Here is a 27,226-nt window from a genome sequence, read left to right as displayed (position 1 = left end):
ACAGATTTATCCTGCCCGAGCAATCCTGCACTAGTTTCTAATTGGAAGCTGGCATTTCCAAACTGCAACGAGGCACAGCTCATCACAATGGCACAGCCCTGGCACCTTTTATACTGAAGCAATCAACAGTGAGCGCATTCCAATAAGGGATAGTCATCACTGTCCAGCACAGTCATGTTAGTATCTTTACAATTTCCCACAACTTAGATTGCCCATTTATTTGATCTGATGTGTTCATCATTGCATCTTCTGGCTATAGTTACTGAACACCCGTTGGCAGATTCAGATGTCGTGGGGGTCTAAATGTGCCCCCAAAACTTCAGCCAACCCACCTCCATTCCTACCCCCACTGACCTCCAAATGGGCAGGAAGCCAGGAGGGCTCAGCCCTGAGAATCAGCGTCCCACCTACCTGAAAACAGACCTGGCTCCTTTACCCCCTTTCTGGTGAAAACATGGCCCTCTGACTCTGTTTTTCTCTCCGTGCGCTGCCAGACCTGCTGAATATTTCCAAAGATCTTCGTTTTCATTTCAGATTTCCAGAACCCTTAGGATTTTTGTTTTTCTAATACCGCCTTGCACGGATCATTGTCAAACCTTGGTTGACATCACTCCTGTGAAGGACTGGGGGATGCTTAACAGTGTTAAAAGTTGCATGCGAGCTGTGGTTGCTTCTTCATAAAATGTGTTCAAATATTCCTGGGGCTCTGTTCCTAAGTGTGGCAGAACAGAATCCACATTGCCCCAATCTTGGTGTCATTTGCATGTCCGGGGTTTTCCCCCTGACACCTGTAGAAGGTACTCCGACAGTGTGTGGCACACAGCCCAATCCGCCTTTCTGAGACAGTGCTGAGTGTTAACAAGACGATGCAGAGTGAGTACTCAAAAACTACACCTTTATTTCTTGTGCACAAGAATAAACTCAGTGGGTCTCACTATGATGTTCTGAGTAGATTCTGTAAAACAGTTCCCGTTACAGATTCTGCAGCCAATATACGCCAGTTAAAACACCAACAGCATTACAGTTTGGTGTGCACCTGCAACCAATATAATTTAGCATCTTTTCAATCTTTAGTTTGTACATTTATTGCTCTACATGCAGATGTGCAGAGTCCTTGACATTTTAGCACACAAAGTTCAGTAAACATTCTTATTCCCTAATCACAAACTGCACCCAGAAGTGGGTCTCAATTCTCATACTTAACCAACAGACCCATATCTTTCACCTGCTAACAGCTGACTCCAATTCCTACAATATAACAACAAGGGGAGGTGATGGCCTAGTGGTATTATCGCCAGACTATTAATCCAGAAATTCAGCTAATGTTCTGAGCACCTGGGTTCAAATCCAGCCTCTGCAGATGGTGGAATTTGAATTCAATAAAAAAAATCTGAAATTAAGAATCTACTGGTGACCATGAAATCATTGTTGGAAAAACCCATCTAGTTCACTAATGTCCTTCAGGGAAGGAGATCTGCTGTCTTCACCTGGTCTGGCCTACATGTGACTCCAGAGCCACAGCAATGTGGTTGACTCTCAACTGCCAACTAGGGATTAGTAATAAATACTGGCCAGCCAGCAACATCTGTGGCCCCATGAATTAATTTTTAAAAAGTTGTACCTTGCTATCCATCTACAGTTTAGAAGAGTGATCTCATTGAAGAATATAAAATATCTAGTGAGCTTGGCAGGATAGACATCGAGACCCCATTTCCTCTGGCTGGAAAGCCTGGAATTTGGTGTCATAGTCTCAGGATAAAGGATGGGCTATTTAGGGCTGAGATGAGGAGAAAGTTCTTCATTCAAATGGCTGTGAATCTTTGAAATTCTCCACTCCAGAGAGCTGTGGATGCTTTGTCATTCAATATACTATATTCAAGACTGAGGTTGACCAATTTTTGGACATTAAGGCCTTTAAGGAATAGGGGGATATGGCAAAAAAGTGGATCTGAGGTCGAAGGTCAGTCATGGTCTTAGCCAATAGTAGTGCAGGCTTAAGGGGAATGGTGGCCTACCCCTTTTCCTGTTTTGAATGTTCTAATGTTCAGCTGAAGCACCACGATCCCATGAGGTTCAAATAGGCTAAACAAATGTTTTTTTCTAAGTCTTAATTTTCCATAGGAAACCCAGTCCATTGTAGGATCTGGACCTTCAAAGACACAGCAGGACCTGATGAATAGACTCCCATGTCATGAGCTACTGTGGTGTCCTTTAAAAGACATAGGAGGAGGAATGTTTTGGGGAATTCTGAGAACTCCTTCAGACAATTCCTACCTCATTGACGGAGAGGATGAGGAAGGAGGATGGGGGAGGATAGAAGACACCAACTGAAATTTGAAGGACAGCACTGAGACCCCCACACCCCACAAGACAAACCCACATTTGCACCCACATTTGTTCCCCATCCCACAACCCTGGACAAAAAATGAGTTATGTCCTTTCCCTAGCTAAGAATTCACCAAAATTTGCATCTCCAAAAAATTGGATTTGCATAGTTCTTAAAAGGGAGAGGCTGAGCACAAGTAGTTCAGATACATGCTTTAAATTGTTTTAGATTTAATTAGAGGTTTAAGACCCACTTTATTAAAATGTGTTGTGTCTGGGAGCATGGAGGAAGTTGCGGTACAATCCAAACGTTTGCGACCAATGTTGACCATGTCTCGATGGGGAGAGGCTAATGCCCATTCATAAAGAGGAAGCAAATACCAGAGAACCCAATATGCCCAGAAGGCCATTCTTGTGCATCTCTGTGATAGGGATGAGTTTGAGAATTAGACCTTGGCCCCTCCTTTTATCGTGGGGAGGTTTGTGCTGTTTGGCAAGATTTCAATGAGGGCAGGAGGTATCTTACTGAAGGCATGACTTGCAACTAAGAGATTTGCCAATCAAGTCTCAACTGTATTTTCATCCCGTATTTGTACAGCGACTGCCAATAGAAAATTCCTTAATCGTTATCCTTAGAGCAAACTAGTTTCCAAACTAATCCGGACACCCTAAGCATATGTCTATGTGTAACATCTAGAAAAGAAACCCAATACTGAAGGTTGCCCACAGTGTTACTACTGATGAATGTTAGTGTCAGGTTTCACAGCTTTCTGCTCACCATGGCTCAGCACACTTGCCTCTGAATCAGAAGGTTTGTAAATTTAAGATCTACTCCAGAGAGTTCAGCATAAAACCTAGGCTGATGCTCCAGGACAGTACTCAGGGACTGCTTACCCCAGTGGTGGGCAACCCACAGCCCGGGGGCCACATGCTGCCCATCTGAGTTCTGAATGCGGCCCACGAGACATTTTGTTGACCGTTGCCCATACACAGAACTGCCACATTGTGCTGATTCCTGTGTGTAGCTTTTTTCTGACTATTATGGTGGTACAGTGGCACAATACGGTGGTACTGCTCCCTCACAGTGTCCTGGGTTTAATTCTGGCCTCGGGTCGCTGTCTATGTGGAGTTTGCACATTCTCCCTGTGTCTGCGTGGGTATCCTCCGGGTGCTCCGATTTCCTCCCACACTCCAAAGATGTGCAGGTTAGGTTGGTTGGCCATGATAAATTGCCCCTTAGTGTCAGTGGGACTAGCAGAGTAAATATGTGGGGTTACGGGAATAGGACCTGGGTGGGATTGCTGTCGGTGCAGGCTCGATAGGCCAAATAGCCTCCTTCCGCACTGTAGGCATTCTGTGGAATCTATGGAATCGATCCACCTAACCTGCACCTCTTTGGACAATAATAAATCAAATCAAATCAAAACAAAACAGATGATCTGGTCATTATGATATTGTTGGCTGTGAGAACTGGTTGGGCACAAATTGGCTTTTGCACTTTGGCATTACAACAGCGGGCACACTTCAAAGAGTAATCCATTAGTTGCAAAGAGCTTCAGGAAGCTCTTGAGGCTGTGGAAGGCGCCATATAAATGCAAGTCCTTCGATTACAAAATATAATCAGGATGTTCAAAGGGCTTCACAATCAAATCAATTTCAGAAGCTGGAGATTGTAGCACCAGCTCTTCAATCAAGATAGTTACATGTTTGAATCCCAGGGAGAGATATTCTTCATTTCAATTGCCCCGAATGCAGCGAGGATGAGTTAGCAGAGCTTGGACTACCAGCTCGACAGAAGAATACATGAAAACAAGAGCGTGTGAAAGCGAATTTTGTTTGAAACCACAGTCCACACTGAGAGCTCACTGCGCAAAGGAAAATGACAGGCTCGCTCCAAATTCCAATATACTTCGGCTAAATCCCCCTGAGCCACATCCAGTTTGTTGCGGCTTCCAGATCCCAGCTGGCATCTATCACATTGGATTCTGCTGCCAATTATACAAAAAGCGATGCGTTTTACCTCCACGTATACCAGCCGTAAATGAATATGAATGGTCTAATTTAGACAAATAACCTTGCGGTTATCAGGGATTCACAGAGCCATGTGTCATTACTCATGCCACTGTAAAGCCACACAGGTCATTAGTGATGAAACTGTGTCTGTACGAGTGCAATTAGGTTCAGAATAATGCCGTGCTTGAAAGGATTATGTATTTCTCATTGCAATCGTGCGTAAAGGACACAGCTTAATGAGCCCAGACTGGCAGAAAAACAATTGAAAACCTCGCCTTGAGAGCTTGGTTCCTCAAATTATCCACTTGGCTGAAGATTTTGTTGGAGTTTTCATTGCACTGTCTCTGATTTTTCCCTTTTCTCGCTTTATCAGCAGCAATAATCTTGTAACACACACACAAAACCTTTCAGATAGTCTCTCCCAGATCGGAGGAGGTGTGAGCTAATCCAATGCTCTTTTTGCAGGTTCCCATTTCTGTTACTATTTCATTACTGGATGCTTTGTGTGCCTTTATATATAAAATATTGAATTTCCAGCATCTAAACAGGTCATTCAGCCCAACAGCTCCAAGTTCCGTGAGATTCACCTTCATTCTCTCCAGGTCACCATCAGCACATCCTCTATTCCTTCCCCTTACACACTTATGTAGCTCCTCTTCAATGGTGATGACACACACTGTCCCTGTGTGTAAATGTGATCACACACACTGTATCTGTGTGTAATGGTGATTACACACACTGTCCCTGTGTGTAATGGTGATGACACACACTGTCCCTGTGTGTAATGGTGATCACACACACTGCCCCATGTGTAATGGCGATCACATGCACTGTCCCCATGTGTAATGGTGATTACACACACTGCCCCATGTGTAATGGTGATTACACACACTGCCCCATGTGTAATGGTGATCACACACACTGTCCCCATGTGTAATGGTGATCACACACACTGCCCCATGTGTAATGGTGATCACACACACTGTCCCCATGTGTAATGGTGATTACACACACTGTCCCCATGTGTAATGGTGATTACACACACTGCCCCATGTGTAATGGTGATCACACACACTGTCCCTGTGTGTAATGGTGTTCACATGCCCTGCTCCGTTCTTATATTTGGACCCTGATTGCTGACCTGGACGTTGGTGATTGGTGGCGAGCAATGATGGCTGTTGGATATCGGACATGTGTGTGTGGTGAAGAGTTACAGTTACCTGATGAGAATCCCTGCCCTGAGCAATACTCACATTCTGTGTAGGTTCCTGAAATGGCGGCTGCAGCGGTGAAGAATGTGAAGAATCTGACTTGTGCGGTGCTGAGTAAGTCTTGCGGCCGACCTTCAGGTCCCCAGTGCTTGACTGCTTTAAGAGAAATGGATGGCCTTTATTAACGAGGTCAGACTTCCCACACTGTTTCAAATAACTGTAGACACTGCTTATCGCACCTTTAATCATAAAATCCTTACAGTGCAGAATGAGTCCTTTCAGCCCATCAGTTCTGTGCTGACTCTCTGCCCCACCCTATCCTGTAACCCACACATTTACCCCACCAATCCCTCTAACCTACACATCTTGGGACACTTAAGGGGCAATTTAACATGGCCAGTCCACCTAACCTGTACATCTTTGGACTGTGGGAGAAAACCAGAGCACTCGGAGGAAACCCGTGCACACATGGGGAGCGTGTGCGGATTCCTCACAGACATTGACCCGAGGCCAGAAATCGAATTCAAGTCCCTGGTGCTGTGAGGCAGCAGTGCTACCCACTGTGCCACCGTGACGCCTTTATGCCAATCCAACCAGGCTTCCTTTTGAGCAGAAAGCAGTATTGTCACAACAGATTCTAAAGGGATGACAACAATCTTTTGGAAACCAAAACAAAACATAAAGTAGATGAAATCCACAGCAGGCCCGTCAGCTTATGAAACCAAGGAGATGGGTAGATCCTGTACAAGAACGTCAATCCAGAACCCAGTTCTGACCCATCAAAGCCAAATCCTTCACCTTTCCTTTCCCCACTACAGGAGCAGAAGGACTTGCTGTGTATTTCCACTATTTTCTGGTTAACACTGAACAGCAATTGAGGACTTGCAGTTGTATAGGGTGGGATTTTCTGGCCACGCTCATCGCGAAACCGGAAAATCCCACTCGAAGGCCACAATATTCCATCTCTTGGCCTGCTCACTATGACCCTGCCTTTATTCTCAACAAAATACACATGTTTGGCTATTGTCAACTGTTGGTCTACCCCTCGCCCGCTCCAATTCCTGTGGCGGGCGGGACGGTGACATTCACCCTCTAGTGCCTGACCGAACCTCAGGGTATCCAACAGGAACCTACATGTGTACGGCACCTTTAACATAAAACGCACCAAATTGCTCCACAGGGCATCATGAAACAAAACATGAGGTCAAACATGCAGCCAAATCACTATTGAAATTTCAGAAACCAGGTCCATTCTACTGTGTTGAGAAGAAACACCGGCTCTAAGCCATTCTGCTTCAATATTGAGTGACGTCCATGTGAAACTGGTCCCAGGACTGCCTCACCCCAGTGTTTTGGTTCCTAGAGTCAGGTTCAGCGCGGGGGAAAATATCTATAACCATAGTCCAAGACAATAAAAACTCAAAATGCTATGACTGAAACCCAAGGGTCAACATAGTCATCGGAAATGAGTTCTGAGAATGAATCGCGTGTAACCGTTGGTGATTCTATTTTGTTGGCTGTATTGTACAATCAAAGGTTATCAAGCAGGTTTCTCAGTTGAATGAATTGCAGCCCATTGTCCCAGGCACTGATTAGCGGGCATGTAATAGCCAAACATGTGTATTTTATTGAGAATAAAGACAGGGTCACAATGAGCAGGTCAAGAGATGGAACAATGGGGCCTTTGAAATACACAAAAACACAAGAAACAGAATCAGGAGTTGGCTACCTGGCCTGCCCCACCATTCAATATTATCATGGCTGACCTATGCCAGCCTCAACTCTTTTTCTCTACCATTTCCCCATAGCTTTCTATTCCTTTATCAACCTCCACTTTAAATATTTCCAATGATCCCGCCTCCACTACCCTTTGGGGCAGAGAATTCCAGAGATTCACCACCTCGTGCAAGAAAAGATTTCTACGCACCTCAGTTTTAAATGACTGGCCCTTTATCCTGAGGCCATGTCCCTTGTTCAAGATTCTCCCACTAGGGAAAACATCTCACCATCTACCCTGTCAAGACCCCTCAGGATCTTATACGTTTGAATAAGGTCACCCCCTGCTAAACACCAAGGAAAAGGCCTTGGTTTATTGCTTCATCTGAAAGATGGCACCTCTGACAGCGCAGCACTCTCTCAGTACTGAACTGACGTAGATTTGTGCTCAGATCACTGGACTGGAATGTGAACCAAGACCAGGAATGCTAACCACTGCGTCAATGCCTGACGCCGGCAAGGTTTAACAACTAATGTCCTTCTGCCGTTCTGCAGTTATTGCTATTTGTTGACTACTTCTGTTTAGAAGACTAATGAGATCTTTAGGAATGATAGCCTTGAGGAACCGCCCGTGTGAGGGAGTTGAATCAACATAGATTCGTTAAAATATATCGTGTTCCTGCCACAGTCAATATTTGCAATATTTGCAGTTACACTTAAAACTTGGAAGATCAGAACTGCCCCCCCTCCCCCCATGCCTCCCCAGCCCCCACTCCCCCAAACACCGCGCGCGCACACACACACACACACACACACACACACACACACACACACACACACACACACACACACACACACACACACACACACACACAGGCTTGCTTATTTGAGAGGAAAACACAACATCAGCCCAAGTGTCCAAGACTGAAGGATCTATTCATTCATCCCTATTCCAGCACAGTTCCAGCACGGTGACACAGTGGTTAGCACGGCTTCCTCGCGGCGCCAGGGAGCCAGGTTCGATTCCCTGCTTGGGTCACTGTCTGTGTGGAATCTGCACATCCTCCCCGGGTCTGCCTGGGTTTCCTCCGGGTGCTCTGGTTTCCTCCCACAGTCCGAAGATGTGCATGTTAAGTGGATTGGCCATGCTATATTGGCCCGTTAGTGCCAGGGGGACTGGCTAGGGTGAATGCATGGGGTTACAGGGATAGGGCCTGGGTGGAATCGTTTTCAGTGCAGGCTCAATGGGCCAAATGGCCTCCTGCTGCACTGTAGGGATTCTATGATTCTATGCTCATCAAAAGGGCAATTGGAGGGGACAGATTTAAACACATAGCAATGATTTTTAATTAGAGAATTTGCCTTCACAGCGTCGGCATCAGTACTGGGTGGCCTACATAAACGAACAAAGGGATAAATCAGCTGAGGAACAGTCACAGGAATTAAATGCAGATGAGTTGTGTCAGGGGAAAGGCTTTAATTCACTATCTTTAGATCTGTTCCATCTACTTGAAGTAGCTTTGCAATGATACAGTTTCGCTGTAAGTAATGCATTACTCTGGAGAGTGGGAAGGTAGGGGCTGGAGTCACAGACGATGTCTGACCTCAGTGCGATGGTTTTTACCAGTAACGTCTGCGGCATCCAGTTTTTTCTAAAAGAAAACACAACATACGATTTCAAAACCAAGCTGACATTCTCAATTAATATCTGTCAGCACTTTAACAAGCGCCTACACACAACCTAAATATTCAACAGCACTCGAGGAGCCAGGAGAGAAAATAATTCTGCTATGCCAGGAGCTGAATTGCTCCCCAAGTTTGGATACTGATGAATGGTTAATCTGCAGAGGCTCGTCCACTGCGCTGTACGACACAAACCATAACCTGAGGGTGGTGGGTTACAGGAACCTACGCCCCTGGTTACGGCGTGATGGCACAGTGGCCAGCACTGCTGCCCCACAGCACCAGGGACCTGGGTTCAATTCTGGCCTTGGGTCACTGTCTGTGTGGAATCTGTACATTCTCCACGTGTCTGCGTGGGTTTCCTCTGGGTGCTCCTGTTTCCTCCCACAGTCTGAAGATGTGCGGATTAGTCTGATTGGCCATACTAAATTGTCTCTAATGTTTGGGGGATTAGCAGGGTAGATGTGAGGGGTTGCAGGAATAGGGCCTGGGTGGGGTTGTGGTCGGCACAGACTTGATGGGCCAAATGGCCTCCTTCTGTTCCGTAGGGATTCCATGATCTTAACAGCCGTTTAAATATCTCATCCCACCCCCACCGCTATTTACCCCTAGCAGGGAGAGGCCATGCCATCCTGTTATCCCAGCAGTTTTAGTTGTACGGGCTGGACAGAGTGTCACTTTACTTTGGAGGTCCCCTGTGTCCAGTGAAGGGCCATGTTTCCTCCCCCCTCTCCCTCCCCAGGTTATATCCCCCTTTAACCCTGCCCTCAGCAACCTCTCAAATCTGCAACTCCACCCCACCCTTCACACTCTCCTCACTGGGGCCCACTGATTGATGTCTCGGACTTAACCTTCAGTCCAATTCCCATTAAGGTGGCACAGTGGCACAGTGGTTAGCACTGCTGCCTCACAGCGCCAGGGACCAGGGTTCGATTCCCGGCTTGGGTCACAGTCTCTGTGGAGTCTGTACATTCTCCACGTGTCTGTGTCCGTTTGCCCCCGGGTGCTCCGGTTTCCTCCCACAGACGTGCCGGTTAGGCGCACTGTCCGTGCTAAATTCTTTCCCTCAATGTATGCAAAGACATGCCAGAGTGTGGCAACGAGGGGATCTTCACAGTAACTTCACTGCAGCATTAATGTAAACCTACTTATGGCAATAATAAATAAACCTTCACAGGCCCCTCACTGAGGCCTTACAGTGGAAACCCCAGATTTCACTTCAGTTCGATTCCCACTGGCTCCTCATCTTCAGGGACTGCCTGCAGTTCCAGCAGTGGCCACCACTCAAAGCGGCACTGCTGAGACGGCAGAGTTAGCTGCCATCTAATTGGCTGGAAGCTCTCTAAGATGAGACCTGCTCCCCAGATGGAAGTGGGCCCTGCCATCTGAAAATTTCTTAGCAATGATTTGTCATTACTCTGACCGACACAATTATCTAATAATAACTGACGGAGTTGAGACTGCCTCAGCAGGAGTTTGATGAGAAAACATTGGGCCGTAGCTCACTACATCCCCAAGTTGGCATAGTCACTGCTAAAGGCCCAATCTTCCAAAATACTAATCTTCTCCCTTACATTTCCACCCTCTTAGAACAGTATATTCCACTCGTGGAACTATCCCCAGAATAAACTCACACTTGGGTGGCAGAATGGTACAGTGGTTAGCAGCACCAGGGACCCGGGTTCGATTCCGGCCTCAGATCACTGTCTGTGTGGAGTTTGAACATTCTCCTCATGCCTGCGTGGGTTTCCTCTGGGTGCTCTGGGTTCCTCCCACACTCCAAAGATGTGAGGGTGAGATTGACTAGCCATGTAAATTGCCCCTAGTGTCGGAGGATTTGCGGGGTAAATATGTGGGGGGGTCACAGGAATAGGGCTTGTGTGGGATTTTGGTCGGTGCAGACAAGATCGGTCAAATGGCCTTCTTCTGCACTGTAGGGAATCTATGATTCAACAGAGGAACCAATTCCATAAACTCCTACACTGCAGAAGGAGGCCATTCAGCCCGTCGAGTCTGCACCGACTCTCTGAAAGAGCATCTGAAGCAGGTCCACCCCTCCATCTCCGCAAACCCACACGTTTGCCGTGGTCATTCCAACTAACTTTGAGAGAGTTGAATGTGCGAATACCACTGATACACATGCCACACTCACTCTTCTGTCAATTTTCTTTATAAAGGTTTAAGTCAACGATAGCTAGTTCTCTAAAAGTGTGAGTTCTAAAGCCTATCACCAACCTTTGAGATATTGTCCTCCGTTCCACAACCCCTCCCCCTGCCTACCCTCACTCCCCACCTACCATTCCCTGCAATAACAGAACTACAGCTGTTTCTCATCACTGTGGCACACAATCCATCTCTCCGGCTCCTCTTAATCCCAGCAGTCGGGATCAGTGTATTCTGTGCTTCAGGGTTGGGACCTTTCCAGCCCAGGACCCCTGAAGTGGCCCAGTGGGACTATTCATCTGTGCAGCTGTCAGCCATCCTCAGATCTCGAGTATGCCCTCCCCCCTGGAGAGTTTCACTCTCTGACCTCCCACACGCCTGCTGCAGTCTAAGTACTTGCACAGCTAATAAACTTAGTAATCCCTGGCGGTTCAGAGTTGGATCATTTCCCTGGCTCTGTAGGAACTGCAGTTCAAAATCATTGCAGACTTGACACCTTATTATAACATTGCCTCATTAAGCTCGCATTATCTCCTTCCTTTCTCAATCGTCCAATTACACTGTAATTCAGAAGTATCATCTGACTGGTTTCTTTTTTAAACAGGACCTTTTCCTGAGCAGATAAGGCAGGAGTCAAAGCCGCTAAATAAAAATGGGCTTAGCTTCCTCATGGCTCCATTATTTGCAGGTCCCTGGAGAGGGAGAGAAAGAGCAGAAGAGCTAATTGGATTGCTTTTTTTCAAAGGGCAAGGCACAGGCCTGATGGCCCGAATGGACTCCACCTGAGCTGTATGGGCTCTGTGATTATTCTGGCCAGCTAGGGCAGCAGATGCGTGTGGAAGACAGGCCTCCAACCCACCCCACTCACTCCACACACACAAAAAAGCCAACATAGAGCTTTGATTCCACTCAACACTGGTGAAACCTGCAATCCAAGCTGACTGAACAGGCCACAGGGATGACCGCAATCCCCAGGCCTGAGGTTGTGGTTGGGATGAGGGGCAGGGGGTTGGGATAGGGCGGGTGTCGGGGACAAGGCGGATAGATGAACGATGGGGTCGAAACCACCACAAAGGAATGCGACTGAAACTTGCTGACATACTTGTGTGCTCGGCTGTTTATTGAAGTGGTTAACAACTATGCGAACTTTGTAGGGACGTCAACCAGTGCCCCACCACAGGAATGAAGTCCACAAACAGGCAGAACAAAGCGGCGTTACCGAACAGGACTGCCTGCCAATGTCAAACTGTGTTAGCACCTCTTCCTCAGCCCTCTGATTTATCTCCAACTTCACGACAGAATTAACAGCGCACCTCCCTACAAACTCTCTTAAAGCACAAACGGCACTATTTACCACAATAATGGCAACAAGCCAAGTAGGTAGCAGCAGGCTCTCACACAGCTGTACTTACTGATGGACTCTCTATCTGCTTAACGTATGATTTCTTTGGGGCCAAGCCGTGTTCAGGCAGTCTGCCAGGCAGCTGCCCAGTAACAATGGCCTAGAAATTCAATGACGTTCCATCTGTTTTATGGGCGTAAAATGGATGCAACAGTTACAACTGTTAGGGTACAGACATCAAGGTCCATGCCTGAAATACGTCAGGCCCAGTTCTTTCACGCAAAACGAGGGCCTAATACCTTTTTGAGGCCCTCTTAGTAAAATTCGATTGGTCTGCCCATTGCCCAGTGGCCGGAATTTTACTGGCACACCGCCCCAATTCCAGAGGCGGGTGAGGCTTGGAGAACAGCATTTTCCATTGGGATCGTACGAACCTCGGGCGGTTGTGCCAATAAAATTCCACCCAGTTCTATTCACAGTGATCCTTAAAGGATCTAGTACAGGCCACCACCAAAAATGAGCCCACACGGAAACTGCAGGCATCAAACTTCCCACTGTTCACCCTTACCTTCCTGGCTGCCATGCTCCCTCTCAGGGTCGCTGTCTCATGCCCCTCCCTCGGCCAATTGCCCCCATCCCCTTCCAATCGCTCCCTCCACTTCTTCCAGCCCCGTGTTGCTGCCGCAGCCCAGATTTCAAACCCTCTTTGATAATGAGCAGCCTGGGGGTGCCTCGCAGGCCTCTGCGGCTCACTGGCCTCATGGGGAAGGGGCCCAAAGCCCAGTACAGGCTGGGCCCTTCGCTCCTTACCTTCTGGCATTGAAACTGTTCCCTGCAAGCATTTCCTGTGACTTTTTTTAACAGGAAAATAACGAAGCAATGTCATCTCACAGAGGATTTTAAAAAACAATAGAGTTAAGTGCAAAATGCATTGAATTTATAGAATCCCTACAATGCAGAAGGAGGCAATTCAGCCCATTAAATCTGCATTGAATCTGGTCCGACAGAGCATCCCATCCAGACCCCATCCCTGTAACCCCCCGCATTTGCCCCGCTAGTCCCCTTAACCTGCACATCTTGGGACATTAAGGGGCAATTTAGCATGGCCTGCCCCCTAACCTACACAGATTGGGACATTAAGGGGCCATTTAGCACGGCCAATCCTTCTAACCTGCACACCTTGGGACACTATGGGGCAATTAGCATGGCTAATCCCCCAAACCTACATATCTTGGGACACTAAGTGGCAATTTAGCATGGTCAATCCTCCTAACCTGTGCATCTTGGGATACTAAGTGACAATTTAGCATGGCCAATCCTCCTAACGTACACATCTTGGGGCACTAAGGGGCAATTTAGCATGGCCAATCCCTCTAACTTACACATATTGGGACACAAAGGGGCAATTTAGCATTGCCAGTCCACCTAACCTGTACATTTTTAGACTGTGGGAGGAAACCAGATTACCCGGAGGAAACCCACACAGACACAGGGAGAACGTGTGAACTCTACACAGTAATCCGAGGCCAGAATTGAACCCGGGTCCCTGGCGTTGTCAGGCAGCAATGCTAACCACTGTGCCACTGTTGTTATTACTCCATCAGGTTATGTGAGTGGTGGAATAAATTTAAAAGTCTGCAATTGTTGGTATTGGGGCAGTGTTCAGGATTACAACTCTGGGAGCTGAGTTTGAATGGGACTTGTGGGATTTAAATATCTGTCTCTTTCAGGCAACCTTTAAGGGCTTTTAAATAAGCTCAATTTGGGTCCCGTTGGGTTTAGAGCCACAGACACACCAATAATTCAGTGCTAATTGGCAGTAAAAAGACAGGCGTACCAAGCAGAGCAAAAGCTTCAACTAATGAGTTGCGAGGAGACTGGATACATGGTATCACTGAAATGTTTGTGTTCAGATATCAACAGTATCAGATTGATCTGCTAACAGCCTAAATCAGTCACGTAAGCTTTGCATGCAGTTGGTTTCAATCAGTTTGCCATGAACTTAACTGAAACTTGGTTGGAAGTCGAAGAAATAATCAGACCACTGTGAAGTGCAGTTTTTCTCTCAATATAAAGGACAAGCAACTGATTGCACTGAGTTGGAGCATCGGTACAGCCTGCCCTGTACCACACCGTTCTCTCTGCCCAACCTGTTTTGGTATCTGTTGCTACTTATCCTTATAACCTGTGGTTAGCCTGCAACTGAATACCCGTGCAGGAACAGTCTGCATTAGGCCAGATCAAATCAATTCACAAATGTGGTCAAAGCTGTCCATCATCTGGACATTCATCAGATGATTTCCATGCGGGTGGAATCCATCAGGAATGGATCGCCTGCTCACTGCCCCACACCCAGCCTGATGTTCTTGTGGCTTAATAGAATCCCTACAGAGCAGAAGGAGGCCATTCGGCCCATCGAGTCTGCATTGTGTTTGCTTACCACTGCAGCAAGAGATAGAGAACTTTTGAAAGATGTGCGGGGTTGGGTTGATTGGCAATGCTCAATTGCCTCTTCGTGTCTGAAGATGTGTAGGTTAGGTGAATTTAATTAATGCATTACATATTTAATATATTTAAATTCAATGGACAGCACGGTGGCACAGTGATTAGCACCACTGCCTCACAGGGATCTGGGTTCGATTCCCAGTTTGGGTGACTGTCTGTGTGGAGTTTGCACTTTCTCCCCGTGTCTGCGTGGGTTTCATCCGAGTGCTCCGGTTTCCTCCCACCGTCCAAAAATGTGCGGGTTAGGTTACTTGGCTATGTTAAATTGCTCCTTGGTGTTAGGGGAATGTGTGGGGAATTAGCAGGGTAAATACATGGGGCTGGATGAGATTGTTGTCAGTGCAGGCTAGATGGGCCAAATGGCCTCTTTCTGCTCTGTAGGGATTCTGTTCTATGAAAGCTGGGCGAGTTCGATTCTATCAATGACTGTATTTCAAAGTCAGTTTACTAGTTCTGAAACACTTTGGTGTTACCACATAAATAATACCAAAAGGCGATAAGACACAGGAGCAGAATTAGGCCATTCGGCCCATCGAGTCTGCTCCGCCATTCAATCATGGCTGATAGTTTTCTCAACCCCATTCTCCTGTCTTTTCCGCATAATCGCACAAATGCATTCGTCCACTGATGCTTCTACATTCTGTGAATGGTTTAATTTCCAGCATGGTTAAGAAACGCGGGGTTTTGTTGGGAGAATTGACATTTTGAAATAGATCTAGTCAATTGCATGAGCCATTGAATCATAGAATCATACATACAGTGCAGAAAGAGGCCCTTCGGCCCATCGAGTCTGCACCGACCACAATCGCACCCAGGCCCTCCCGCCGTATCTACACATATTTTACCCGCTAATCCCGCTAACCTACGCATCTCAGGACACTTAGGGGCAATTTTAGCACATCTTTGGGCTGTGGGGGGGAAACCGGAGCACCCGGAGGAAACCCACACAGACACGAGGAGAATATGCAAACTCTACACAAACAGTGACCCGAGCCAGGAATCGAACCCAGGATCCTGGAGCTGTGAAGCAGTGTTAACCACTGTGCTACCGTGCTGGCCTAAATGTAGAATGTTATACATTTACAGCACAAAAAAAAAATTCCTTTCTATAGAAACATAGAAAATTGAAGTAGGAGTAGGCTATTCAGGCCTTCGAGTCTGCTCCGCCATTCATCATGATCATGGCTAATCAAATTCAATATTCTGATCCTGCCTAGCCCCCATATCCCTTGATCCCTTTAGCGCCAAGAGCTGTATCTATTGAAACATAATAACTAGCCAGTACATACAACAAATCGAAAGATTTCTCTTTACATTGGAATATATTACATATCTTTATCCACAGGTTATGAGAATGTAGCCCTTCCAAGCAAATATAATCTTACTGTCTATAATCTTGCTGTCAGTTAATATAGACATATAATATAGATACAAAATATCTACAAAATGCGCATATACCATAAAATTACAATACTGTATATTTATTATAAAATGGCAGAGCAGTTTGGAGGGAGACTTCACATGCTCTCAATACTGCCCCTACAGGCTAGAACCTGCAAATACACAGGGCGGGATTTTAAGGCCTTGCTTGTCCTGAAACTGTAAAATCCCGCCTGACGTCAACAGACCTTCCCATTGTCCGTTCCCCACCCGCTCCGATTCCCGTGGCGGGCGGGGCAGTAAAATTCCACCGCCAGTTCCAGTCAGGATTTTCACAGCAGTTTGGAAAGGCTTCTTTCACTTTTAGATGTTGACATAAAAATGTGACGAAGAGTTGCGACAACAGGGGGCCTGGGCAGGAAGCATCCACATTTTCAAATATCTATCCGCGACCTCCACTTCTGACCGAGAGACATTCACAAACAGCTTCCGAAAATATTTTTTTCCGATATGGTTCAAAGGCGAGTTGAAATGAGGCATTGAATAAAGCAGACGGGTAGGGAAATGTCACTGTAAATAGGGCAGTCACCTCCCCAGACTGGAAGCCGCCAGTGACCTTTCTGTCGCTGACTAAACTTGTTAGTGTACAAAAAGATAAATAATCAAACACAAGAAAAATGCACGTTGTGAAAAGGAACAGAAAAAACAAAATCCGGCAGCACATGAAAAGGTTCGGCTCAGACGTAATCTGAAATGTGCTTTGGGTGAGATAAGGACAGAAGGACAAAATAGGAGCAGGAGTAGGCCTCAAGGCTCCTCGAGCCTGCACTGCCATCCAGGAATTCAATCCTGTGCTACATCTGAATCCTCTGGCTTGTCACAAGGGTGAGTTATTACCCTTCCTGGCTGGTAACATGGTCACAATTCAGGGATAAAGCACCAAAATATATTGACATCAATACTGACCAGGGCAGGCCCCCATAGACAGGTGGGAGGGAACTTGGTCAAGAAAACCCTGGGATCCGGCTTTTCCACACGCTGTGGAATTTTAACTCCTCCACGGGGCAGCACGGTGGCACAGCGGTTAGCACTGCTGCCTCACAGCACCGGGCACTCAGGTTCGAATCCCAGCTTGGATCACTGCCCGTGTGGAGTTTGCACATTCTCCCCAGGTCTGCGTGGGTTTCCTCCGGGTGCTCCGGTTTCCTCCCACAGTCTGAAAGATGTGTAGGTTAGGTGCGTTGGCCGTGCTAAATTCTCCCTCAGTGTACCCGGAGTGTGGCGACGAGGGGATTTTCACAGTAACTTCATTGCAGTGTTAATATAAGTCTACTTGTGACTGGTAAATAAACTTTATTCGTCAATGTGTGCCTCAGTGGGGAGCCCGTCCGATTGGCAGCCTTGACTTCCAATTCAGCAGGGCACCCTTAGCAGAATGCCACAGCGGCACATAAAGAACTTATTGATGTACCACCCTGGAAGGAGTGGTATCAACCGTAAGGGGGGTGGTCAGATGTTGTGGGTTGGGGAGAAGATGGGGGGCGGGGGGGTCTGAAGCTAGTGAAGGAGGTCCCTTGAGGATCTGGGGAACAGACCCCTGCTCCTCCTGACCCACCAGCAGAATGGCTTTTAACCTTTGCCCTGTGCCGGTACTTCCTTTGAGCTGCTGGCTTTCCCAAGGTGTGGAGATGCCGGCGTGGGACTGGGGTAAACACATTAAGAAGTTTTACAACACCAGGTTAAAGTCCAACAGGCTTATTTGGTAGCAAACGCCACTGGCTTTCGGAGCGCTCGCTACTCCTTCGTCAGGTGAGGAAGGAGGACGAAGGAGGTCCTGACAAAGGAGCTCGTGGCGTTTGCGACCAAATAAACCTGTTGGACTTTAACCTGGTGTTGTAAGACTTCTTACTGGGTTTTGCCAAGCCCATAGCAGCCAGCCAGCCGGCCAAGGTTAATATGGGAAGACCGACAAGGTCCAACCCAACATCGTAATATTTAAATGGACAATCCCCTTCCTTGTCCCATTCCTTGTTCCATCCCGATTAAAGTGTAGGCAGGTTGGGCTGAGATTTCAGGTGTTAATAATGTTCATACCTCATCCAATCCCAGGCCACTCATTTTTGGGGGGTAACAGTGATAGGGCAGGGGTGAGAACATGGAGGGATCTGAAAACCAGGATGAGAATTCCATAGTTGAGACGTCACTTAACCAGCAGCTAACGTCCATTAGCCCAGCAAGAACGCATAGGGAGGCGATGGCCTAGTGGTGTTATCGCTGGATTATTAATCCACAAATTCAACTAATGATCTGAGGACCTGGATTCAAATCCCACCATGGCAGATGTTAGCATTTGAATTAAATAAACAAATATCTGGAATTAAGAATCCACTAATGACTATGAAACCATTGTTGGAAAAGTCTATCTGGTTGTCCTTTAGGGAAGGAACTTTGCCCTCCTTACCCAGACTGGCCTACATGTAACTCCAAAGCCACAGCAACGTGGTTGACTCTCAACTGCCCTCTGAAATGGCCAAGCAAACCATTCAGTTCAAGATCGACTAGGGATGGGCAATAAATGCTGGCCAGCCAATGATGCCAATGTCCCGTCAATGAATTAAAAAAGACAGGGGTGAAGGAGGCACAGAACTTGATGCAAATTTGGATGCGGGCAGCAAAGTTTTCAGGTTTGGAGAGGGAGAGGACGGTGGAGGCAGCCAGATAGTCAGGTCGAGGAGGCAACAAAGGCATTGGTGAGAGGTGTGGGCTGCTTGTTTGGAAGCTGTACATTCCCATGTCGCCAGTGTCTCAGCCAAACAGTGTATTTGATGTTTATTTAATCAGATACAGAAGTAAAAGGAAATAGACAGTCAGTCCGAGCATGCAGCTCGCTGCCTGTTTACCCGGTGATGTTCAATCCCCCCGAGGAGCAAAGAATGAAGTCTGCCGAGAGCTTTTACTTCAGCTTTTCTTCCCTCTGCACAATCATTCAGGTTGGCTTGCACTTTTCCCTCCTCCTATTATTGGATTCTGACAGGGTGCCTCTACGCTGCTTGTGCTGGCTGACACATTACACATTACCCAAACTCACTGTCAATCTCTCAAAGGCCAGCTAGATACACAGCATCTTTAAACAATAATGCGCATGAGTTATCCTAATTTGCTGTCAGTCCATTTCTCGGACACTCAGTTCAAATAAGATTGAAGAGACAGCTCCTGTGATGAAATGCTCGTGCCTATGACTTCTTCCATCTAGCTTTCAGTCACAACGTGACATTAATAATAACTCTCAGCGCTGACTGGTTTGGCGAGCTATTGCCTAGGGATATGATTATTACAAAGCAGGGCAGGAAGGAGGGGAGGAAATGAAAGGCGGCTGACTAGTCACAGATTACAGAATGGTTATGGCACGGAATGAGGCCATTCAGCCCACTGTGTCTGTGCTGGCTTTCCATAGGAGGCCAGAATTGCTAAGGCGATGGAATTCTTAGAAGTTCATTTCAACGCGAAGCAGTTGAATTTGGACATGCCATCACCTTAATATGAAGCAACATGCATTTCCCAAGCAGGACTGAGTGGATAGATGGACTTGCGGACAGGAATGTGCCAGGTTCAATCCCCCAGTTGGCCATCACTAACAACGGCTTCCAATCAGCATTCCCAAGACCAGCTGGCTGGGATTCCCATTCCTGATTTTGCTCAGTGACTCCTGTCGGATGTGTGTATCCGCAAAAAGGTACTGGAAGAATTGTGATAGAATTGGACAGTCCTTACAACTGAACAGCCCCACCACACTCACCATGTGGCGACTCTGCAAGACAACAGATAACTAGGCCCAAATCACGTGACACTTCCTTCAGGAATGGTTAGACAAGAGCACTGAAAAAAAAAGCCATGTGTATGGCTCTCCTCAATGATCCAATGGATTTAAGACTTGAATATATGACTCACCCAGGTCAGAATGGGCATAGTAAGGAGTCTCACAACACCAGGTTAAAGCCCAACAGGTTTATTTGGAATGGTTAGAATTTGAGTCTTTAAGGCTCACATTCCAACCACTATCTTGCAATTGTGTCTTTGCTATATATATCATGTTTGTGAAATCTACCTCTGAAAGTTTGTGATTCCAGATAAACCTGTTGGACTTTAAACCCTGGTGTTGTGAGACTTTTTACTGTGCCCACCCAGTTCAATGCCAGCATCTCCACATCAGGTCAGAATGGGTCAAGATTGGATCTCTGGTATTTTACCGAGTTACTGATTCCAGCCTGCATACTGGTAACGGACACTAATATTCCCTTTAACATCCTAGATTGGGGAACCTAATACATTTCGAGTTCCTGGTCTAGGTCACTATTCAACCAGGTCTCAATTGTGATGCCTTACCCACTCCATATAGTTAACCAACCTCCTGTCACTCAGAGACAACTCTCCCACATGGGGTATGGCTAATCGGAGTCACTGGTTCCCATGGAGACAAACCTCAGCGGGAAGAGAAAGCTGGACGGTGGGAGGAGACATAGAAACTACATGGAGGAGTAGGCCATTCGGCCCCTCGAGCCTGCTCCACCACTCATTTTGATCGTGGCTGATCGTTGAATTCAATATCCCCCCCTCATATCCCTTGACCCCTTTAGTCCCAGTAGCAAGCAAGGTCCAAAGGGAGTGGCAGAAGGGAATTTTGAGCCCTTCCTATCATATTGTTAGGGCTTTACACACATAAGAACATAAGAACATAAGAAATAGGAGCAGGACTAGGCCATCTAGCCCTTCGAGCCTGCCCCGCCATTCAATAAGATCATGGCTGATCTGTCGTGGCTCAGTTCCACATTCCCGCCCTCTCCCCATAACCCTTAATCCCCTTGCCTATCAAAAACCTATCAACCCGCGTCTTAAAAAATATTTAGCGAGGCAGCCTCCACCACTTCAACGGGCAGAGAATTCCAGAGACTCACCACCCTTTGAGTGAAGAAGTTCCTCCTCAACTCCGTTCTAAACCGCCCCCCCTTTATCCTGAGGCTGTGCCCTCTAGTCCTACTGTCCTTTCTGAGCGGGAAGAGCCTCTCCACCTCTATCCTATCCATCCCAGACCAGGCTGTGTCTAAAATAAACAGGCAGTGTACCGCGATTCTCCACTTTGTCTCAGCACATCTGAGGCCACCTGTGACATATTATTAAACCAAAGCTTTAACACCTTATCCTGCAAGAGTCTATTTAAAAACAAATAATCCAACAGATCTCAAACCAGATGGTTTTATATCATTCCCTGTCAGATTCACTGAGGTAAAAACACTGTAATTTTTAAATTCCACTGAGCTGGTTGTATTTCCACACTCAACCGGCCTACCAAATATTATTTAAGGGCAACTTAGATGGAAGGTCCTGACTGAAGTTCATGGCTTCGGTAGATATGGTGACACTCCTCCAGGGGGCCAGGGAAAAAAGTCCAGGCTGACTCTCCAGCGCATCACTGAGCGTGTGCAGCACTGTCTGTGATCAGAACTCCCCACTCACCTGACGAAGGAGCAGCGCTCCGAAAGCTCGTGGCGTCTGCGACCGAATAAACCTGTTGGACTTTAACCCGGTGTTGTGAGACTTCTTACTGTGTGCAGCACTGCCAGAGGTGCCGCCCTTGAAAAGAAAGGTAAAACCCCAGGTCTGTCTGTTCGCAGTTCAATGTAAAAACTCCCCCCTGCCCCCCCAACCGTCACTATTTCAAAGAGCGGGACAGTTACTCCGATATCCCAGCCTACATTTACACCCCAAGATCGTTGGGCCGAAGGGCCTGTTTCCCGTGCTGTGTGTTGTTCTTTGTATATTCTTTGTAAGATCCACGGGAGGAGAAATAAGTGACAGATTATCTCATTTTACCACGTTGCTGTTTGTGCTGGTTTGCTGTGTGCACAGTTGTAAGTGACTCCATTGAAACTCTCCAGAAGGAAGCAGTTTAGTTTTTATTAAGCTAATGGTATTGAGGGATCTGGATCCAAGATGGAAAATATTTGGAGCAAGGGGACAGGTCAAGCACGGTCTAGCTGAATGGCAGAAACAAGCTCGAGGGGCTGAATGGCCTCCTCCTGTTCCTACTCCTACACGCCAGAGGATTTCCTCATTCCATCCCTTGTTGACAAGATGGAGGTTCCCCATCTAAACTCGCTTGCTTGACAACTGTCTCGGTTTCACGTTTCACCAACAGGGGGAAGCAGTGACTGGGCCTTTTCTAATGGGAGGGAGAGAAAATTATAGGAATCTGTGAGGGGAGTCAAAATGATTCTTTGCAGCCTTTTTAATGGGAGCAGGTCACATGCCCAGCCCGTGTCAGGTGACTGCGTCCACATTGAATGGCTGGAGGGAGGGAGAGGATGAGGTGAATGGGAGGAAATGGCCATTTTAGTATGCGAGGTCAGACTGTGTTATATTTCCGTAAATAATACAGGAGACGCAGAGGAGGACAGAACAGAGCTCTGACATGTGATAAAACGTATCGTCTTATTGTACGAGAAGGGGACCGACAACAGCAAACAAAACACAACAGAAAAGTTACTGCAGGGATTGCGCAGCCAGTAAACCTTCCTCTTGACAGAACGTGCTGTGTATTCCTTCGTGTTGGCAACGTTGTGCTGCTCCCTCTGATCCGAGTTTCCTGATTGCGGCAGCGTTTTGCAGTGTTTGTCCAGCACCTTCCTGTGTTACAGGGGGCAGCAGTCACTTCAGCAAACTGGACAGCCACTTTATGTGTTTTGGGCTCCAGACTGCTGCCCCGAAACTCTCTGTCTGAAACGAAGCTTCAGACCCCTTGAAAACCATGTTGGTGCAATACAGTGGCACGGTGGTTAGCACTGCTGCCTCACAGTGCCAGGGACCCGGGTTCGATTCCCAGCTGGAGTCACTGGAAGGGATAAGGCTCAATTTTGCTCTAAAGACTCCGGGCAACACCGGTGATGACTGGGCAGCATGGTGGCACAGTGGTTAGCGCTGCTGCCTCACAGTGTCAGGAACGTGGGTTCAATTCCATGGCGCTGTGAGCCAGCAGTGCTAACCACTGTGCCACCACCCATGCTGCCCATTACATCTTTGGCCTATAGGATTATCTAGAGTAGGGAGTCCATTTTCCAGTGAGAGGGCTAACCTCCTGCCCCAGCCACAGATCATTCAGGCTAGCTGGTCAGTCACCAAGTCACCTAACACTGACATGCCTCACCTTGATTGTGTACGAAGGTCTGACAGATCTCCCCAAGCAAAAACTGGAAAGATGCGAGCTGTGCTCTGGAGAACAGTCCTTGAAAGAAATCGGGAGAAGTTAAAGGTGAAAGCTAGAGAACTTGTGAGGAAATGCAACAGACAAAACCAGAAAGTAAAATGGAAATGGGAAACATCCAAAGACATTTACCAGAATGGAAAACGCAAGAGCAAACAGCAAGCTAGTTGAAGCACTGATAATTTTTGCCTGAGGAGCTTATGTTTGTTTACATTCTATAATTCAAGAGTTTCCCCCCTTGTTGCTGTATATAACCCTCCACGTAACTACCTCCCGTGCTTAGTGGAGTTCTCAAACACATCTCACCTTTCACACTTGCACCAATTTAATCACTTCAAGGGACAGAGGGAAGATAAAGAGGTACTAAAAAACGTCTGATCTCGGGATTAAATACATGAAAATAAAACTAAAAAGAGCTCTCATCTATCTGTTTGTTACACAATTTCATCAAAGTCTGTCCCCTCATGTCAGTACTGACTCTTACTGTGAGACATGGTGATGAAGCCTTTGACCCAGTCCTTTTGTTTTAATTCATGGGACATGCGTGTTGCTGGCTGCCCAGCATTTATTGCCCATCCCTATTTGTCCCAGGTCAGTTGAGAGTCAACCACATTGCTGTGGCTCTGGAGTCACATGTAGGCCAGACCGGGTAAGGATGGCAGATTTCCTTCGCTAAAGGACAGTAGTGAACCAAATAGGTTTTTCTGACAATTGGTTTCATGGTCATCAGTAGATTCTTAATTCCAGATATTTCTTATTGAATTCACCATCTGCCATGACGGAATTCGAACCCAGGTCCCCAGAACTGAGCTTCTGGATTAATAGTCTAGTGATAATACCACTTGGCCATGGGGGAGGAATGGGGGGGTGGTGTGTAGGATGATTGATTTGAATGAAGGTTGGTGCTTCTAACTATACAGTGATGCTTGGCCGTGTTCCCCAGTGGAAAGATGTCTGCTCCTGACGTTCGGTGTTTGGCAGCATTACCTTGGCTGTCTTCTGGGCTTGTCACGCACAGAGTAGACTGGGTCTCTTTTCTGTGAAGAAGGCTGAACCTTCTGGTGATGCAGGATAACGAAAAGGTTTAATGGAGCAAATGTAGGGAATGTTTCCACTTCTGAGGGAATCCAAAACTAGGTCTTGTAATATGATATTGCTAATCAGTCAAATTAGGGATTTAAGGAGGAACTTCTTTCGTCACAAGAATACGGAACTTACTACCAAAGAGAGTAGTTGAGGCAAAAGAGAAAATGCTGGAAAATCTCAGCAGGTCTGGCAGCGTCTGTAAGGGTCCAGATGACCCTGCCAGACCTGCTGAGATTTTCCAGCATTTTTTCTTTTGGTTTGAGATTCCAGCATCCGCAGTAATTTGCTTTTATAAAATAGTTGAGGCAAATAGGATGGATGCAAACAGTGGGGAGTTAGATAAGGACATGGGTGAAATCAAAATAGAAGGGTATGTTGATATGGTTAGATGAAGAGGCATGAAAGGAGGTTAGTTAGAGTATAAGTTCTTCTGAATAAGTGAAAGGCTGTTCCTTTAATATTTCTCCTCACTCCTGCAGATCATGAAATAAGATCATTTGGCCCATCACAACTGTGCTAACTCCTTAGAAACAGCTATCCCCCACAGCCCATTCCATAGCTAATTCCCTTTTGAAAGTTACTGTTTAACTTGTCTCCACCTGTCTTGCAGGCGTGCCATTCCTGACCTTAATAACTTGCTCCAATATCAACGCCCTTGGAATAAAATACATGAACATTAGTGTTTCATTTTACTCTGACTCAACCAGCTGAGAATGGTGATAAAAGAGGTTTTGGAAAGTGTTCGCTAGCAATGACCTTGGAGCTACCAAACCTTAAAGCTCATCCCTTAAAATCCTCCACTGCCCCAGTTTCAAAACATGTAAACTGACAGGCTACCCTGAAGCAGGACAATCTGGTTAGGAAGCTAACTTACAGCCACCACAATGGTTACCTGATTACCTGATATCCTCCCAGTCCCTCATACAAAGCATCGTTCTTCAAGTGTGACACCTGTCAGGAGGCCACTTATCATGCGGGATAGCAGACAATATCCTGGCCTTCTCCCCGTCAGTCGTGTCCTTTCCAGTTAATGTGCAGAACAAATTAGAATCGTAGAATCCCAGAATCTCTACAGCGCTGAAGGAGGCCATTCAGCCCTTCAAGACTGCACCGAGAACAATCCCACCCATCCTATCCCTGTAACCCCACGTATTTGCCCTGTTAATCTCTCTGACACTGAGGGGCAGTTGTGGACAATCCACCTAACCCACACATCTTTGGAGTGTGAGAGGAAACTGGAGCACCTGGAGGAAACCCACGCAGATACGGGGAGAATGTGCATGGACACTTACCCGATGGTGGAGTTGAACCCAGGTCCCGGGCGCTGTGAGGCAGCAGTGCTAACCACTGTGCCACTGTGCCGCCCATACTTCTTTTGGATCTTTCCTTCTCCCCTCCAAGGGCCCCCAACTCTTCACCAAGCTGGCTGAGATCAGTTAACCCAGCATCAGATAGAGAAGGGATCAAACTTGCAGCCTTCCTGGTTTATACAGCTGAGTCTATGGCATTCGGATTACTTGCTAATTATTTACCATTGGTAGCCCACATGGCAATGGAAATTTAACAAAATATGCACTGAGGAACAAGCAGGCTCAGAATGCAAAAACATCCATACGGAAATCCGGAATGTCCTTCCATCCATTCTGTGATTACTCATGAGTTTACAATCAAATGGTATTTTAGCCCCTGACAATTAAAGTTATATAGATTGAATTAAATAGAATAGAATAATAACCAAATGCTTTTAAATAAATATTACTCCTTGGAGGGAGCAGGATGAGATGTATACAAAACGAAGAAAAGGAGCATTCCATTCTGGAGTCCAAACAGAAAATGCTGGAAACATTCAGCCCAGACTGCACCTCATGGAATCATCAAATCTCTACAGTGCAAAAGGAGGCCATTCGGCCCATCGAGCCTGCACTGACTCTTCGACAGAGCATCCCATCCAGGCCCTATCCCGTAATCCCACATATTTATCCCGCTAATTGCCCTAACCGCTACACCTTGGGGCACATAAGCATGGCCAACCTACCTAACCTGCACACCAGTGGAGTGTGGGAGGAAACCGGGGCACCCAGAGGAAACCCGCGCAGACATGGGGAGAACGTGCACAGTCGCCCCAGGCCAGAATTGAACCCGGGTCCCTGGCACTGTGCGGCAGCAGTGCTAACCACTGTGCCCTTTCTGCGCAGCAAGAAATGGAATGATTGTTTCAGGGTGATGACTTTTCCTCAGAACTGGGCTGCAACATTTCCGGCATTTCCTGTTCTTATTTCGGATTTCCAGCATCTGCGGTATTTTGTTTTTCTTTCAGTTCTGGAAGTTTCTCTGGTGAGACAGGTCCCTTGTGCCAGTTGTGTAAAATAAAGAGCAAAAAGGAGAAAGTGTCACTACACCGAGCACCCAAGCATCACCATCACAAAAACATGCCTCCCAGAATGCCCGAGGGCAAGAATGTACCTGTGCAAAATTGTGTGGCACGTTATTCCGTCCTGCAAGCTAAAAGGGGGGGGGTAAAAAGAGAAATTGTTTGGTCCTTTGATG

General features: G+C 46.8%; 1 protein-coding gene across 5 annotated transcripts in view; it reads right to left on the bottom strand.

Moving 5' to 3' along the window:
• The window catches only part of ccdc85ca (coiled-coil domain containing 85C, a), a 216,484-nt gene that overhangs the window by 14,604 nt on the left and 174,654 nt on the right, over window positions 1-27,226 (bottom strand). For 2 of the 5 annotated variants that reach the window (XM_080202321.1, XM_080202323.1), the window contains exons 3-5: window positions 27,143-27,181; window positions 23,537-23,614; window positions 5,592-5,702 (exon numbers count right to left, since the gene is read on the bottom strand). In XM_080202321.1, the coding sequence (XP_080058447.1) occupies window positions 5,592-5,702; window positions 23,537-23,614; window positions 27,143-27,181 (228 nt within the window). Of the gene's footprint in view, window positions 1-5,591; window positions 5,706-23,536; window positions 23,615-27,142; window positions 27,182-27,226 lie in introns of all 5 variants that reach the window. The other 3 variants (XM_080202322.1, XM_080202324.1, XM_080202326.1) reach the window with 3 other exon arrangements.

This window comes from Carcharhinus amblyrhynchos, chromosome 14 (genome assembly GCF_965287045.1).
Source record: "Carcharhinus amblyrhynchos chromosome 14, sCarAmb.v2.hapA, whole genome shotgun sequence".
Lineage (NCBI taxonomy): Eukaryota > Metazoa > Chordata > Chondrichthyes > Carcharhiniformes > Carcharhinidae > Carcharhinus > Carcharhinus amblyrhynchos.
Note: the sequence above shows the minus strand (reverse complement) of the source record. Positions and strands in the feature narration are given on the sequence as shown.